The sequence below is a fragment of the Lonchura striata genome, chromosome 9 (assembly GCF_050655825.1).
Source record: "Lonchura striata isolate lonStrDom1 chromosome 9, ASM5065582v1, whole genome shotgun sequence".
Taxonomy (NCBI): Eukaryota; Metazoa; Chordata; class Aves; order Passeriformes; family Estrildidae; genus Lonchura; species Lonchura striata.
Window position 1 is genome coordinate 17,994,480 of NC_140711.1, and position 17,606 is coordinate 18,012,085.

Sequence of the window (17,606 nt, forward strand, 5' to 3'; positions counted from 1 at the left end):
TCTCCAAAAACAAATGGGATTGCATTTTCTCTGGAAAGACCCCAGAGAATCCTTTCAATTTAGAGGAAATTACACAAAATAAGATTTACTATACCTGTTCTGTTCTATCAGTATTCTTAAAGTTTTTGGGTTTGTCAGCACGACATCTGCATCTATGCTTAAGTAATATTCACATGTTTTATCCTGGCGACAAAGGTCCCTAAAAAGACAGAAAAGAATTATTAGCTCATATTAATAATAATGTACACATGTCCAGAAAATATCACAAACAAAGCAAACAAAGACTTAAAAAAAACCCAAACTACAAGTACCAAACTGATTCATTGCATTAAAAGTCCTCTGCAGCACAGTATTGTAATTAAAGGTGTCTTTAGAGTACAGTAGTGTGATTAACTAAAATATTAAGATAGTTAATTAAAATAAAAATGTAAGGCATCTAATTAATGTAAGTGGCCTTTAGCCTTTACCAAGTTCAGTAATACCTTCTATAGAGTGTCCTAATAGAAAATGGGGCAGGGGGAACATGCCATTAATTTATATAGCTGGGTATCAGTACAATCACATAATAGTGAAGTGTGACCTTATTTAGCAAGATCTTTGAGCAAGTGGCTGTAATGCTGTCTTTGGAAAAAGATTCCACAGGTGCAATCTGAATGGTAATTGAAACCTTATGGAGGGTATATAAAGAAATACATATTTAAAAACATTTTCTTTGTCTTTTTGACCTACAAAAACAACAAAAAAAAAATGGTAAAGAGAAATATAAACCACTTGCAAAGGCAGTGAATTTATACTGGAGAAAGTAACTGAATGTGTCCATACACTATTTCTATAAGTTGTGATTTTGATCTCAGAATAAACTGCACAAGTTCCCATACATTCAAGAGAAAGACAAAGTAAACATATTCTACTGTAAATATGAAAGATACACAGACTATGTTTGTATGTTTCTGGTAGGGTGGAGTTGATAGGCCAAAACTTGGTGTAGTGAATTCAGCCTTCCTATGCCATCAGAATAACAGGAGATTATAGGACATCAAATATACTTTTAGACAAGGTGGAACAATTTCCTCAGGTCAATACTACAGCAACAGCTTCCTATCATGCAGGTGGCATTACTGAATTTATCTATTTTCCCTATTTTAATTCCACCATAACAGCTCAAATCATTATCTTCCTTTCTTGTTTTAAAACATCTACAATCAGTGCTTTAGTTCAAGTTCCACTTGATTTGATTGATTGTGACTGTTTTCTGCAAAGGCAAAGATCTCTGTCACTTCAAAAGATCTGACAAAGGGTGGATGTGACAGGTTACACACCAGTCAAGGTAAGGGCTGCCATGGCTTCCTGCCTGATCTTCTTCCATCCCCCTCCAAATCTAGCACTAAATCTTCCATCTAAATTACTACTTATCAACACCTTTTGGGTCTTTCTGTTCAAACTGTCTTCTGCTCAAAGGACTCAAGAGGTATGAATTTGTTAGAATCACAGTAGAAGGCAGAGCTTTTTTATTCCATAACTTTAAGCACTCTTCCCTCTTCAAGCTTGATCACTAAAGATCCAGCAATAATTTCAGAAAAATGTTTAAAATATCCATATGTCAGAAATTATCTTCCTACTGATGCTAAAATCACTGTGTTTGAATATAAACCCAGTTTACATCTCTGGGCAGTCTCCGGTTAAGTCTTGCCTTAACCGACATCTTATACAGACATTTTTGTGACAGAAATTCCTTAATCAGCACTTTCTCACATAATTGCCCAACTGAAACCAGTAGGTTTGATTTTGGCCATAACATGGTCCTGCAATTAAATCTTTATGGTATTTTCCTTTACTAATCCATTCTGCTCAAGGCTTTACAACCAATGAACACAAGTCATATGTAGCCTTATCACTGGCTTAATTACAGTTATTAATAGTAACCTGACTTTTATACTACACTTGGCATTAGATGTTAAATTCCTTCCAAAAATATTCAGTACCTTTATCCTTATTTTAGTGAGGAAAATAGACCTGAGACCAGAGTTGATCTCAGTCCAAGGCTCCAGCCAAAACACTTGCCAGCACTGCCCCAAAAGCAGGTAAACACTCTGCTGCTAACAAAACCATGAAATAATTAATGTTTTTAATTTAAAAAATGTGATAAAGTGGAACAAATTTATATTTAGTTATAGGCAAATATACCTGGAAAATTAATTACATAATAGCAAAATGCATCATCCTTTAACTTTTGCCTTTTTTTCTGTCCCCCATCTCTTTTAAATCCAGAACCAGGAAATTCTATTCCAACTGGTCCCATGTGTTTAGTGTTATAAACCCTCGTGTGCTTCATTCACATAGTAATTCAAAGCACAAAATACTAAAAGTTTTGGTTTAAGTCACACTCAGTCATTCAGTACTCTCTTGAGAACTCTCTGAAAGCATTCCCGTCCTAAACAGTCAGGAAATTTCAAGGTTACTATTTCGGCTTTTTTTTTTCTCTGATTGCTTTCTCTACAGTGCTGAAGACTAGTTCAGCACATGGCAGAACTTATCTTCCACATTTGACATGATAGCTTGTGTCTGAAAATGCTGGAAGAATTATGCTGCAAGCATGAAGTTTTGCCATTTAGTGATCCTTTGCACTTTTTTTGCTAACCTCTCCAGATGTAGAAATCCCAGATTATATGTGAAATTATTTGTATGCATATCCAGGTCACACCAAGGAATACACGGAAAGTGCTTTCTGGCAAAGCTCATGTGTAAATGCTTCCTTGTCTACATTCAATGGCTAAAACCTTCAATCTACTTGCTTTACAATCCACCTGCTCTGAAGTAAGACCAAATGTTGAAAAGAAAGTTGTGTCCTTGTACATCACTTAGAGCAATTTCAGTCCAGCAATTAACAACAATCTAGAAGAAAACCAATATTTTTGGTTGGCAGTGTGAAGTCTGCTCAGCAGACCAGTTTAAAGTATTTTGCAATCAGAGATCACTCTGATTGATGTAAACTCAGTAAGTCTGACTGAGTTTACAAACCACAAGTCCATCTGGAACAGTGAGCTCATCTGAAAATGGGAGAATGTCATAGCTCTTCCCTTCAACACACTTTCCACTGAGATATTCCAAGGGTCTATTTGGTTGTAACAGAGACATATTGTCTACCCATTTTCTCTGCCATTAAGCCAGCTCTCTTTTTTTTAGACATAGTTTGAATTTGTCTAATCAATTTATCATTTTCAGACTTCTCAGTTTGGAAATACAATTCCAAATATGGACTGCAAGCCCAGAGGAAGAGCACTGAAACCATTTGAAAGACCTCTGAAAGAAAAGGTGTTCCACATACAAGTCTGCAACCAAAAGCCTGGGTGACATTTCCTGCCATTTAGGGTTAAAATTTGCATCTCTCCAGACAGCCACAACAGCATAAACACATTCACATCAACCATCACTAAAAGAAAATAAATCCAGGACACAGATAAAGCACTGATATTTAGTTTTGCATCTTGGGTTAAAGCATGGTTACCACAGTTATCACATCTGGAAATTACTGAAATCAGCTATGGGTGGAAAACGTGTTTTTCAGCAGCACTCAATGTTCAGTGTTCTTCCTCCATCCGAGACTGAAGCCCAAAACTGCTGAAGCGTTCTGGAGAAGCAGTTCCAGAAAATCCAGTCTCTAACAGAAAACACTTGACATCTGGGAGACAAAGATTTAATCCCTGATCTTCCTCCCCCCAGAGCCAAGATATTTGCCCTGCTCAAAGGATGTATCCTTTTTCCTGCAGTGTCCATGCCATCATTTACCAATATCAAATGGGAACTCAGAGACAATGACTTAATACCCTCCTTCAAGAAACATATAAGAGACCTCAAACGTAGCTCAGAATTCAACAGTGCTGTCAATGAATTCTGACTCTGATCTCTCTACTATTTTGCCTGAAAATTTTGAAAGTTTTCAATGTGAACTTCCATTAAAATGTGCACATCCCACTTAAAAGCTGAGATAAATTACATTTTTAATAAAGTTTTAGAAAATTCCTACCCTGTTCTGTTACTAATATTTTTGAGGGAGGAACAAAAGAGAAACTCCCCCAGAAGAGAAACCCTGAAGACTCTAAGTACCAGGAGGAAAAAAAAATATGGAAAACATACTTTTGATAAATAAAACCTCAGAAGTATTTCCCAAATTTCTATTACTTGAACATATTTAATTGCTTTTTGTTTTCTGTCCTAATTCTGTAACAGCTGGCTGAAATCTCATCTGCAACCAAAGCAAAAACAAAGATGATTTTTTCCTTAAAGGAAAAAAGAACTGTAAGAACTCATACCTTACAAAGGCTAAAAAAAGAAAGACATGGAAATGCCACTCAAGTGTTTCAAGGGACAAAAATGCAGAGAAAAATATTCAGACAACAAGGAGCTAAATCTTCCTTCTCTTTTTTCTTCTTAGTTTTCCTTCCTTTTTATCTCAATTCAGCCCACAAGAAGGAAAGCTGTGCACTCCTGTTTCCCAGTATTGCTCAATTCTAAAAAGTTTTGCAGACTGAACAATTTTGGATCCTTTCCAGCACCTATCCAACTTTCACAAGCACATGAGAGGAAGAAGCAATAAATTAAATGCTTCAATTTTTCCTTATTATGTGCATGAGAAAAGCTGACCAATGTTTGCTGCAAGGCTGTGGGTAAAACTGAATAAAGGTAATTTTCTCACATTTATACTGACATGAGAGAGTCATTTACTGAGAACCTCATTATGATTTATCACCACTTTTTGCTGAGCCAAAAGCCAGGAAAAAGAGAGGTGAGAAAAAAACTGATCAAACTGCATTATTTACTCCAAAGTATTCTGCTGGAAACAAACTAGACCTTCAATGCTTAAGTGCCCCTCTTTCTATTAACTAAGCCCTGCTAGGCTTCTCCAGTTATATAGACTCAGTGTGAAATGTGCAAGTGAGAAGATCAAATTAATTCTAAATCTACTGGAAACTAACAGAGAGACACTAAGAGCAGATTTGGAAAAGAAGAGAAAGCAAGTATTTGAGACAGATAGTTTTGTTCTATCTGTCAGTAATGCAGATAGAGGCAGGAAAAGATGAATTAGAAGACTCAATATCAATCTCTAAATCAGAATAAGTTTGAAGAAATCACTCTTTTCAAGTTATAACCATTGCAGTATTGGTGAGAAATAAATGAGGTTATGATGATCAAAGACAGATTAAGGGCTGAAAGCAAATAATTTTTTATAGTAACTTCCTTCACGTTGAACATCCCAGACTTCCAAGCTAGACATTTTAAAGACATGTAAAATGTGTTTGTTCCAGTGAAACCAGTGATGTTCACAAGGGCAGCCAAGCACACCAGGTGTGCAAAGCAAGCTGCAGATTAATCAAATCTTCTTCAGACAAATTAAAAGGAGCCATGGAATTACATCAACATTGTTTACTTGAAAAATTCTACTACTAAGGGTCATACTTTTTGGACAATTCAGTGTTTTGCCATGGTCTCATTCCACACACATTGTACTTCAGGTTTTCTCCGTGTATGTCTTAGAACAGAATCTTTATCAAAGGGACCTTTCAAAACAGGAACAACACGGATCAAATCACATCCATACCATGGATATCATATCACACATATGATTATCTACCTGCCTTTCAAACAGGATTCAAAATGACTTTGTGCAAATATACATGTAAATTACTATATTTTTTTATCCACAGATCAAGCAGGGACCATATATCAAAAGCTTTTTCACTACAAGTCAGTAGGTTCTACCAAAAGATGACAGGTTTCCAGGTCTTTGGGTGAGATTTAGTATTACTATACATATTGATTACTCTGAAGGTTCTGTGTTATGTTGTCCATATCACAACAAAGAGCAAAAGGCTACTCCAGAAACTCCACCTCAGTTACATATAACACACCAAAAAAAGTTTGTCAACATGGTACATCTGCTTTAGAGAGTATTAGAAACAGAGAAAGAATGATTTATAAACATATGAATGAGTGCTTAGACTACCACTGGACATCTGCAGCTTTCCTAGAAAGGCGAAGGGAGAAGTTTGTACCTCAGCCAGAAATCAGTTTTCCAATGGCTTCAGCACAACAAAGCCCCATTCAAACAAATTTCCAAGAACACCACAGAGACTCAAGACCTTCATTCGTTCAGCTGAGGCTATGAGCAGCCTATGCTCAACCTCTAAACAGAAAATTGCCTTTTGAAATTAACTTCTCTGCTCTGACACTCAGGGAAGATTCGGTGGAAGGGTGAATCAAAGTATTATCATGGAATGAATCCTGCTGCAGGACCACAGCAAGGTGGTCCTGATCCTGGTGGGATCCTGGGCTGAGAAACTCCATCCTGTGGCTGGTGTACTGGGAGAGCCACAAGCCACTCTGTAGGAGCCAGCTGCAGCACTGAAGAGAGCCTGTGACAGGCAGGGCTGACATGGGATACAAACCCCAAGGTTCAATTTTGGGCACAGAAAGTGCCAGGTTTAAAATCTAAAGTTTTGGATACTCTTGTAAGGACAAAAGAAAAAAGCAAGACCAAACATAAGATAAAGTCAGTTGCCTTTGTGAGAAATTTCTGCTAGAGCACTTCTGAAGGATATTTCTGCCTCTTTGAACCACAGAAGGAAACAGAATTTGGTCACCTGTACATCCAGGTCAAGTTGTAACCATATGTTTACTTAATTATAATTGTCACTTAAGAAAAAAGAAAAAAAGGTAAGCACTAGGACAACAAAAGAGCAATTGTTAAAAGCATATCCAATGCAAAAATGAAAAAAATTCAGCAGTAAGGTAGCTGCTTAAAAAAATACTATGCATTGTCTAGGCCATCATCACAAGACAAGATGACAGAATACTGAAGTAGCCCAAACCAGAGAGATTTTTTCACAGTGATCAACATTGTTGATCAACATCTTTTTATCTTAGAGAGAAACCATAAAACACTTGACAATAAATGTCTTATGTATAGATCTTTTCTACCACAAAAGCTCCCCTTTTCACAGGTGGATATGTAAACGTTAAAGGCACAAAATAATACACATGCAACATGAAAAGATGTGCGTGTATGCATCAATATAACAGACTTATAAATTAGAACCTACATTCCCATGTTCCGGGCTTCTGCTTGACTCAGATTTTCTTCAGGTCCAACAATTTTAATATTTCTGATCATATTCTTGGATTTTTCCCAGAATTTCTTGATGTGCTTTTCATGGTAAACCTCCTGTAATCACGTAAACATTTTTAATCACAAATGTAAGGCACCAATAACTATGAATCATGAACACTGTGTCCAAGAACACACTGTATTCTATGCTAAAGAAACAGATGTCAAACAGTGTTTGAAGACATTCCAATATATCTGTCATTTAAATGAACCTCCTCTGTCCAAAACTTTAGGAAAATAATCCAACACATCAGCAATATTACTCAAAGCTGTACAACAATGCAAGATTCAAAACCTATCTATGCAGTATTTTTCAGGATATTTATGTTACAGTCTTTAAAACCCATCCTACAACCCCAGTGGCATGCCTCTCCAGAATGGCTTTAGAGAGGAAGCTGAACCTGTACCAAATTGTACAGGCACAGCCATTGTTTCTTTAAAATGCAGTCCCACTGATTGTTCCTTTAATTCCTATTTACCCTCCTCCTTACCTTTGTATTTATCTGTGTTTGAGAGCTCTCAGCTGCACACAATCCTGCCAAACCAGTGCCCCCATTGTAGCTTTTGCCTATTATGGCTGACATTACAATAATTGAAATATTGGATAGGGGTTTTCCCCCTCTATAATAAAAAGCTGTTCGGTCTTTATATTCCATTTCAAACACCACAAAACTTTTGGCTGAAGCTACAAAACCTCCATAGCCTACAATTCCCATGTGCCCATCACATTTATACCCTCAAAATCCCTGTATAAAACCACAGTGAACACTTTAGAGATAAGCTCTACTTCTATTACTGATCCCCTTTTTGCTATCATATCAACAGCAATGCATGCACACTGAGGAGGGGTACAACTAAATTTTACTCCCATTTCCCTTCCAGCCTCATTTTTTTTCCAAAAGAATTGCACACATTTGACACCTCACTCATTAAAATCACAGAATCACAGAATGATTTGGGTTGGAAGGGACTTTAAACATCATCTCCTTCCAGCCCGAGAGCTTCCATTGAACCAGGCTGTCCAAAATAGCAATACTGACAGAAGTCACTGGAGGAGTATCAACAATGCCAGATCATTAGGTAAATAGCAGGGAGTATTCAAAAGCATCTTATCTGCAGTCAAAATATATCTGAACACACCAATCTTTCCATGGGACCCAGCAGGAACACCAACAGAAACAAAAACACACTGGGGTATCAGCAAGATGTAAAACAGGTCCCATGTCAGCTATCATGTGGCAGTTGTTAATAATTTGGTATCACTGCTGAAGTGGTCAGCAGTTGCCCAGGTGGTCATTGCAGGCCCCTTCCAACTGGAACTGCTCTGTTATTATTTTACTCTATTGTTTTATATCAGTCAGTACTTCCTCCAGAAGCACACACTTCAAAATAATTTTTCTTTTCATTAGTAAAATAATCTAAGCAGTTTCTTTGAATAGACTTCAGTAAGTCCTGACACAATTTCTTTCCCAGTTCTGCATACTAAACTCAGAAGGATTATCTCTTCCTATGCATTTTAACCGTGTTCTTATTTCAAATCCATATACTCCACACTTTGATTCATTGCATAATTTCCAAAATTGAAGCTTTGTACAATGTAAGTCATACTTACATTATTATGAACGAAGATACTGAGTGCCTCCCGTGGGTAGTCCAGAGTCAACAGTCTGTCTAAAAATTTAGGTAGGAAAGGAGTGGGTTGTTCAATGAAAACACCAATTTTTACTCTTGGATATTCCTAAAAAAAATGATATTTTGATACAACCAATAAGACTTGCCTCTTTTCTAAGATTAGTTATAGTAAAGAGCAATTAATGTAATGTAGTAAACTTAGTCCACACAGCTTTCAAGCAATCAAAACCAGTGTGCTCAAAAGTCCTATGCACCCCATTTATTTTCACTGGCTTCACAAAATAAGCAAAGATAATGGATCTAATATTGGTATGAAACTATTTGTACTACACCTAGAACAGAATGGCAATTTTTTTTTAAATAAGATACAGACACAGATTACCTTTACAAGAAAATATAGGGGAGAGCAGTTTTTAAAGAAATACTTAAAGAAAAAATACCACAAAATATTTTACTGAGCTGTACTTTAAGCCAAAGACTGCAATACCCTCCCATCAATGTATATGCATTATTTCTCCCCATTCATTTTAACTGGGCCCTGAATTCCTTCCCTGCTCACTCATCTTAGAAAGATCTTTAATAAACTAACAGAGCTGCTATCCTTACATCCAAGAATACTGAACTTTCATGGACCTTATTTTAGAGAAAATTCACATCTTTTGATGGTATTTGGCTGTTTTGTATGTGCTTGATAGAGATCATGAGATCATGACCACTAAAAGAAACAGACAGCACTTTTTTGTAGTCCTGACGTGTATTACTGCAGTATGCGAGACAAAAAAAATTAACCTTCAAAGGCCTCAGCTCCTACACAAAGAAATACACTGACTAAAAATTATTTCCACCTCTAAACCAGACAATTACTATAAAAATCTAATCCATTACAAGGCTCAGAGAGAAACCTTATATGAGCATAAAAGGCTGCCAGCTAGCTCTTTAAACAGGCCAACACCCACTTGAGAAGTGTCTGGATAAAGCATCAACACATGCTGAGGTTTCACAGTGTCAGTGTCTACATGGGAACCCAGAAACAGCCAGTGTTTACTCTGACCCCTCCTGCTCACAGCTGCATCTGCAAACCTCATAAGGACTGCTGGGAAAGCACAGCCACACAGACACCCCAATAACTCCAGAACAGCTACCAGCAATGCACTGATGTGGCTCCAAGAAAGCCCCTGTGCCCCTCTCTGCTGGGGCTGTCACAGGCACAGGTCCCACTGCTGGCCAGGGACAAGGAAAGCTGAGCACACTGAGCTACCAGTGCTACAACTGCTGCAGTCATTGTACTTTGTACATTTTTCTAACTCAGGGTCATTCTCCCCTTGTTCTCCAGGGGAAAGAGAAAGAGGTTCAGGCTGGATGTGCCAAGGCTGTGGGGACAATGAGGAACTCCTGACACTGCTTCATTACACTGAAATGTGAACCACTTGGCTCTACACTGAAATCTCAGTGTGACCAAAGCACAGTGGTGTTTAAAAAATTAGGGTTAAAAATTCCTGTAAACTCCTCAAAGCAAAGAGTTCATCAATTCAGACCTTGGTTTACCACAAGGAGTTGTCACTGCATAATCTGAATCTAGGTCACAATGAGCATTTTGAAATCAGAAGTTGCCTCTCACCAAAGCCACTTTGGGAATACCCAATCTGCACCCAGATGTTACATTTTCTCTGGCAGATTTTCTCATTTTCACTGAGGTCATGTATTTGTGTTTAAAAGTTTACTTTTTAATAAACAGTAGTTGAGTGTAAGACAATTTCTGGAAGAAATAAAGGACAATGTCTCAGTACAATTGCACAGAGCAAAGTCCAAGATCTTTTGCCACAAGACTTGCCAGTGAAATAAGAGGAGTGAGATCATCCTTTTCAGCCACATTGGAAAGTCTCCACACCAGTAAGAAGCTTTAGAATTCAAAAGCATTTCTACAACAAACTTAATTTAGGCTTCAGAAAAAAAGAACAAAACAAAACCCCTTTAAGAAAGTAGCAAAAATTTGCACTTATTGTGTCCAGGTGTTGTCTTCAACTTATTTTCCATTATGCTACTTCTACCTGAATTTGGGGGCGGCACAGGCTGCTGACATTACCAGAAGAGAGCATTTACTGAGTTTTCCCACACCTCAGCCATGATTGCAGCCCAGGAGATCCTGTTTCTGCCAAAAGGACAAGAACCTCTGAGCTCCTTTGCAGGCAATCCCAAAAAACAAGCAAAATCTTCAGAAGACATGAGTGTATAAATGCAGCCAGTTAAATAAAACAGTATTGAGAAAACTATTAGAGGCACAGAACAGGAACTGCTCTTTTCACTGAAAATTTCTCATTAAGTAGCAACCAGACTGGCCTGAACAGAGAGCACGTTCAGAAAACGAAATCCTGCTGGTGCTTAGAAATGCCCGAAGTAAACACTTCCAGTGAGGCCAAGGAAAAGCCTTGTTATTTCTTCTGGCAGAGTGAGTGAGGCATGAAGTCCAAAGAATGCATTACAGTAAAGAAGACACATTCCAAGTAGATGTACATAAACTATAGGAAGCTATCCAGTAAATCATTGTGTCGCCCTTACTGGCTTTAAGACTTAACTTCTCCAAAACCATGTCTTAATTATGAGCACCATTGGAAAAAACTTTTTGACAACATCTTTTCTTCAGCTAAAATTTATGATGGGAGTGCAAGCACTAATTATAGCACCATTCAAATATTTATCTTAAAAGCAAAATTAAAATTTAAAACCAGAGAAAGAATCTCAAAGTTACTAAAATTCGAGCAATAACTTTTTTAGTTTATATACCAGTCCATTAGCTACTTATTGCCCAGAAATTCTTTCACTTTTTCCTTTCATTACAAAGATAGCAAGCCACTATTTCTTTCATGCTATCATCAACGTGATTTTCTAAGACCTGTTCTCATTCAAATCTCCAAAACAGAAGAGAAATTAAACATCTGCTGGAAAGATCCTGTTAGACATAATCAGAATTTACTTTTTCATCCAAGTCTTATAATTCTACGTGGTAGGGCTCAGTATTTACTTGCCACAAATTTACTCTGTACAAGCTGAAATATTTACAGAGATATGAAAGACATCATGTTTGGAGTGGAAGAGCCAAAGCTGTCAAGTACTGTATAACATGTGTATTGTCCTCTACAAGTTTTGGACTGTTTAATCTCAGAAAATAGTTATTGGAACCATGTTAGTTGACTATTAAACTCTATTTGCAACAGAAGTTGTTCAAATTATGCATATTGACTGTTTTGTAGGTCAAAAAATCTGAAACATCCAGGGTTTTTCTACCTCTTCCAAAATTCTGATTATTCTCTAGAACCTTGCGCAATTCAAAAATTGTTCATTCACCCTCAGTGAATAGAGGTGAAAACATGGAGGGCTTCTGGGGATGGCATCATCTTCAGTGATACTGTGCAAAGCTATATTAAAACACATGGAAAAAAATATTCCTGAAAGTAGTAAAACATAGTGCATGAAGTCCCTTGGCCTCAGAAATCACTGAACACCTATCAGCTGCAGCCAAAAGGGATTCCAGTGCAGTATACTCTTACCTTTACTGCTGACAGGTCTAGTAAGTCCAAATCACAAACACTGCAGCCAGTTTCCCGTGTCCAAGCATTAGGAATATAGTTTCCCAAATAATTCAGCTGAATCTGAAACATAAATGAACAATTCAAGTTAATGAAAGATGCATGCAAAAGATGATCTGTACCTTTCAAACAATTTGGGTTTACTCATTTAATCACTTGTAACTAAAGGCAACTGACAGGAAACAAAGATAAAAAAAGCAGGTAAAAACTTTACCTTATTCTTTTTGTTGACAAAATAGAGATTACATATGTGCCATGAAGTCTAAAAGAATAAGTGCTTCATAAAAATGACATGCACTTTGGGTCAAAAAAGTAGTACACATCATAATATAAAAATTTTGTATGCATTTCAAGAAGTGTATCTAACCAATGCAATTTACTAATCTGCAGATTGGAGATATTAGGTACAAAACAGAAGTATCTCATTAATAAAAAAACTTTTAACTATTGCGAGTGAATTCTGGGAATATTTTTTATGCTAGTTTATTTACTAACTAGAGAAAACTTTTTGCCTAATATATTATTGTCCTTTTGATTCTATTCTGAGTTTAAAACAGAACAATTTAACCACACAGACAAAGTGATGGATAGCAAAAGTTTCCTCTTTGTTGTTTTAAAACATCAGTACAGGCAGAGGTGAAGCTGGTTTTTTTAATGCAGCATAATTCTTGGATTAGTATAAGAAGTTCCATCCTAAGATATTTGCCCAACTGTAAAATATAGAACCTTTATTTTATTGGCAACATGTCAGCAAAGCCAATGATGACTGAATTTGAGGATTGAATTGAGGCAAAAATTGAAGGAATTAGTCATACCTTTCACCCCTACTGAGTAGATATAAGGCAAACAGATAAAGGCATCATTATATTCACTAACTCCAAAATCAAAATACAAGTATAAAAATAAAGAAGCAGCAGGCCCTGGGTTCCCCTGGGAACTTTACTTCATTCTCCTGAAAGGCATTTTTGTGAAAATAAGGAGCTACAGTAAGGAACATTTACTCAGATGAAATTAGAAAGAAGCCTTGTTCAATCCTTTGGCCAACAGACACTACTGTAAATATGCACCTTTCACTGCTTTGCACAGAACAAAGAGATGCAGCTGCCATATGACCAAAACACAGCAATTTCTCTCTGAGAAGCTGTGCAGGGACCTCTGAACCACTGAATCCTTGCACAGGAACAGAATCTGTCAAAAGAGCTGTTTCACAGGGCACACAGGGCTCTACCATGTGCCCACAGCTGACAAGCCGTGGGCACATTGACAGCAGTGATCAGTGACACTGAAGGCAATGGCAAAAACCTGTACCTAGACAGATACACAGAGACTTCCTCTTTTGCCTAATGCAATGTATTTTTTATATACGTGTATACACACACCTGGCTCTAGGGTAGGAACAGATGTGTTACTGTTTTATATCCCAGTCCACCACTCTTGGCTAGATTATCCTGCCCACCATTGTTCTCCCTGGCATTTAATAACCAGATGGACAGTCTTCACTAGCTTCAAGAACAGCTCTGTGTTGGTGAACTAATTAACATAAGCTTACTTGCTTCTAATGCCCCACGCTATGATGAATTTGGGAGCAAAATGAGTTGTTTCAGCAGCAACATCAAGTTACAGTGACAGAAGAATAACACGAATTCAAAGGGGTTTTTTTATCCCCTCAATTACTAATAACATTAAATGGAAATGTGCACTGGTGGTGTGCTATGACTGTTTCATACTCTTCTACCATTTTATTTTTTGCCTTCATGGATGTTTTGGTTTTATATGAAAATAAAACCAAACTGTCACTCACTTTAGTTGGACCATTTCCATGAATGGTGACTGGTAGGGTGTCGTACACTGAATTCCTTGCTCTTGCTTTTCCTTCTTCAAATTTCAAAAGGACTTCATCTGCAAATCAACAAAGCACTACAGTAAGTTCATAAAAAAAGCTAAAATTTCAGAGTTTTTAAGTTCTTGCTGATACAATATACCTTGCTGTTGCTACCACTGTCAGTATTATTTATTTAGAAGCTTTTGTTCACTTTTTTTAACTAGAGCTTGAATTCTAAGCTCCTTATGATAAATAAGGTGACATCAAGCTTCATAGTTCCTCATCAGCAGCTTCAGCATTTGAATAAAATATGCTTTAAAAATAATTCTAATTTAGTGCAAATGCTATTTATAGAGAAATCAGTTATTTCAGATATGATCCAACTACAAAATGTTCCAAAATTGGAGGTCAGGTGTAAGAAAGGAAGTTTTTTTCCATTTAAATTCATGACAGTTAGATAAAGGAAATTTTACATTCTACTTCACTATGTATTATTGTATGCTTGAGAACATCTAAAATGCAATTTTAATTACTAATCTTACCCCTGTAATTAATTTTTGTAAAGGTATATAGAAAAATTATCCTTAGTTCTGCATTTACTGCCAACTTCATTTATTTAAAACTATTTTTTCCATTTTAAATCAAACATTTTACAATCAGAGAATTCAATTAATAAACAACCCAAAAGACCTATAACTAATCTGGTGATTAGGTTTACCCATCAAAACACTTCCTTAAAATAAGCACATGTCTAAAAACTACATTAAGCAAAAAAAGAAGTGTTAATAACAGTTAATGAAACACACAATGTGTCAATCATACACTTACCAACAGCTCCATTTAGGGTTTGGAAAATTGCACATTTGTGGTCCAAAGTAATGTTAATGTGTTCCTGAAATCAAAGCACCAAAGCTGTTGAGGCATTCTAAAAGCCAATGTTTTTACAGTAACACTGTAATTATACCACAGTGGCAGCAAGAAATCAGGGAAAATGTGTTCTTCAAATTGCAGTATTTTTATGTGTTCTCAAGTTGTGCAGTTCTATAGTAATCAGTTTTGCATATGCAGAAGCTTTAAACTTGAAGGATAAAGGTCATAACTCTCCACAGGAACTGCAATTTAGCACTATAAGCCAAAGAAAATTTGTGTCTTAAAAACAAAATTATCAAGTCTTGGCCAAGAAACAAAACATGATGCGTTTCAGACTCACAAAAATATAAAAGTCAAATTTAAGTATCATGTCAGAATAGAAAACACTGGCAGTTAAAGCATGTTCCCAATGTTGTATTACTAATCCTAGCTAACTTTAAATACCGTGTTTTACCATTTTTAAAATTTTGATTCAAGTATGTTGCATTTAAAACACACTTAAAAACAGATGATGTCCTTTGTTTTGGTCTTCCAAGATTTTTCTTACACATTCTGTAACAGTGAACATATTATTACTATACAAAGAATCAGTGGTGATGTATAGCAAGCACCATGGAACTGTTTTGAATCCTGGTGCAGCAGTGCTCTGCACAGATACACAGTTTTGGTCTAGAAGACAATTCACTTAGACAAGTAACTACATTACTTCTGACTTGGATGCAGAATCAGCTTTAATATCTCTACACCTTGTCTGTTCCATTGCATGCCTGGCATCTGACTGAACTTGCATGTAAGCAACTCAAACATTAAAGGCTGGAAGGAATTTCATGTGAGGAGCAGCTGAGGTTTGCCTAGAGGAGCAGGCTGAGGGGCCACTCCATGCTCCCTGCAGCTTCCTGAGCAGGGGAAGGGGAGAGGGAGGTGCTGAGCCGGTGAGAATGGTGCAAAGCTGCACCAGGGAAGGTTCAGACTGGACATTAGGAAGGATTTCTTTATGACCAGCATGGTCAAACCCTGGATCAGTTCCTAGAGAGGTTGTCCATACCTCCAGCCTGTCAAGTACTTAAAAAGCATTTGGGCAATGAGCTTAGTAACACTCTGGCTGATACTGGTTAGCCAGTCAGACTAGATGATCACTGTAGGTCCCTTCCAACAGAAATATTCTCCTCTATTTCTGAACCTGTATCCAAACAGACCTGACTTTCCATTAAGTTATGCCAGAAACAACATGTACATATTTCAAAAATTTTGTATCTGCCTTAAGTATACAAATTACCAAAATCCTTCTCCAAATTCTTCTGTATCAGCTTCTAAAGTCTTTTCGCATCAATAGCCCACTGTTTCCAGCATCAGGGACACACCTCTAACACCTATCATGCTTTAATGCTGCAACTCAGCAGAGAACTTTGTTAAGTGAGGACACAGAGAGGTCTTCACCAAAAATTTACAATGCAGCTTTATTGAACATATTTGCACAGAAAGCTGAAGGCAGGATCTGAAATGGCAGCAAGCCAAAGTATAAAACACTGGATCAGCAAGTAGTTCAGTGACACCCTGGCAAAATGCCACATTCTCTGGCCATCAAACTGCCAAGTACATGGGACCCTCATTGAGATAAATGTGTCTGATCATATACCTCAGAGCTGTTATTTCTAACAATGAAGCACAACCTGCCTGGGTCTGAAGACAGCCTGAAATAATATATCAAGTTGTGACCCTTTAGGAGCCTGTTCATCATTCCAGCAGTAGGAACCTCAGGAAAACAAATAACTGTCAACATGGCACTCCAGCATAGACAGCATTCCTTGTCTTTTCATCTCCTGGTGTTTTATGAGGAGCAGCATGTTATTTCAAGCAAAAAGAAAAAAGAAAGGGAGTTACTACCTACCCTTGCCAATGGGTCAACATAGATTTTGGTGTAAAACAGCTGGTCATCATCATTATCCTGCAGATTCCATTGCTGCACAATACGATTTATGGATGGAGCATAACCAATGAATCCTGCAACATCACACACACATAGGTTATTTCCATAAAAAAGCACTACCCTGCCAACACTGTCCAACAACCAGGGAGATCATTCTGAGTGCTGCCAGCAAAGAAAAAGTATGAAATTTATGAAACTTGGCTCAAAATGCAATCTTGTTCCTGAGGTATGTAACAGGTCTGTTTCAAAAAGTTAATAATTATTGGCTATTTTTATACCAATGGTATTTTAAGGAAAAAAATAAATCAGACCTGCCCAGGATGATTGTGAGAATGCCAAAGCATGATATCAGACTCTCACTTTCCCAAGAAGCCCATCTGTGGAAAAAGTATCATTTTCATGAATCACTTTAACTGGCAGAGACGTCTGAATCTAATGCTGCCAGAAATACAATGAGAATTCAACTCAAAACCAATATACACCAAAATAAAAAAAAAGATAGGACTGATAGGTGAGGGAAAGAAACAGATCTGCACACTGAAGAAGGCTGCCCCAGAAATGACACACTCAATAGCTCCTACACAGCACAGTGTACTGTTTGTATCAGTG

At 37.1% G+C, this 17,606-nt stretch overlaps 1 protein-coding gene across 3 annotated transcripts in view; it reads right to left on the reverse strand.

Annotated features, from left to right (window-relative positions):
- Positions 1-17,606, reverse strand: part of PLOD2 (procollagen-lysine,2-oxoglutarate 5-dioxygenase 2) — a 50,247-nt gene that overhangs the window by 9,420 nt on the left and 23,221 nt on the right. For all 3 annotated transcript variants that reach the window (XM_085587166.1, XM_021536914.4, XM_021536913.4), the window contains exons 5-11: positions 16,959-17,071; positions 15,029-15,092; positions 14,180-14,277; positions 12,340-12,441; positions 8,775-8,900; positions 7,098-7,219; positions 95-199 (exon numbers count right to left, since the gene is read on the reverse strand). In XM_085587166.1, coding sequence (XP_085443292.1) covers positions 95-199; positions 7,098-7,219; positions 8,775-8,900; positions 12,340-12,441; positions 14,180-14,277; positions 15,029-15,092; positions 16,959-17,071 — 730 coding nt within the window. The remainder of the gene's footprint in view (positions 1-94; positions 200-7,097; positions 7,220-8,774; positions 8,901-12,339; positions 12,442-14,179; positions 14,278-15,028; positions 15,093-16,958; positions 17,072-17,606) is intronic.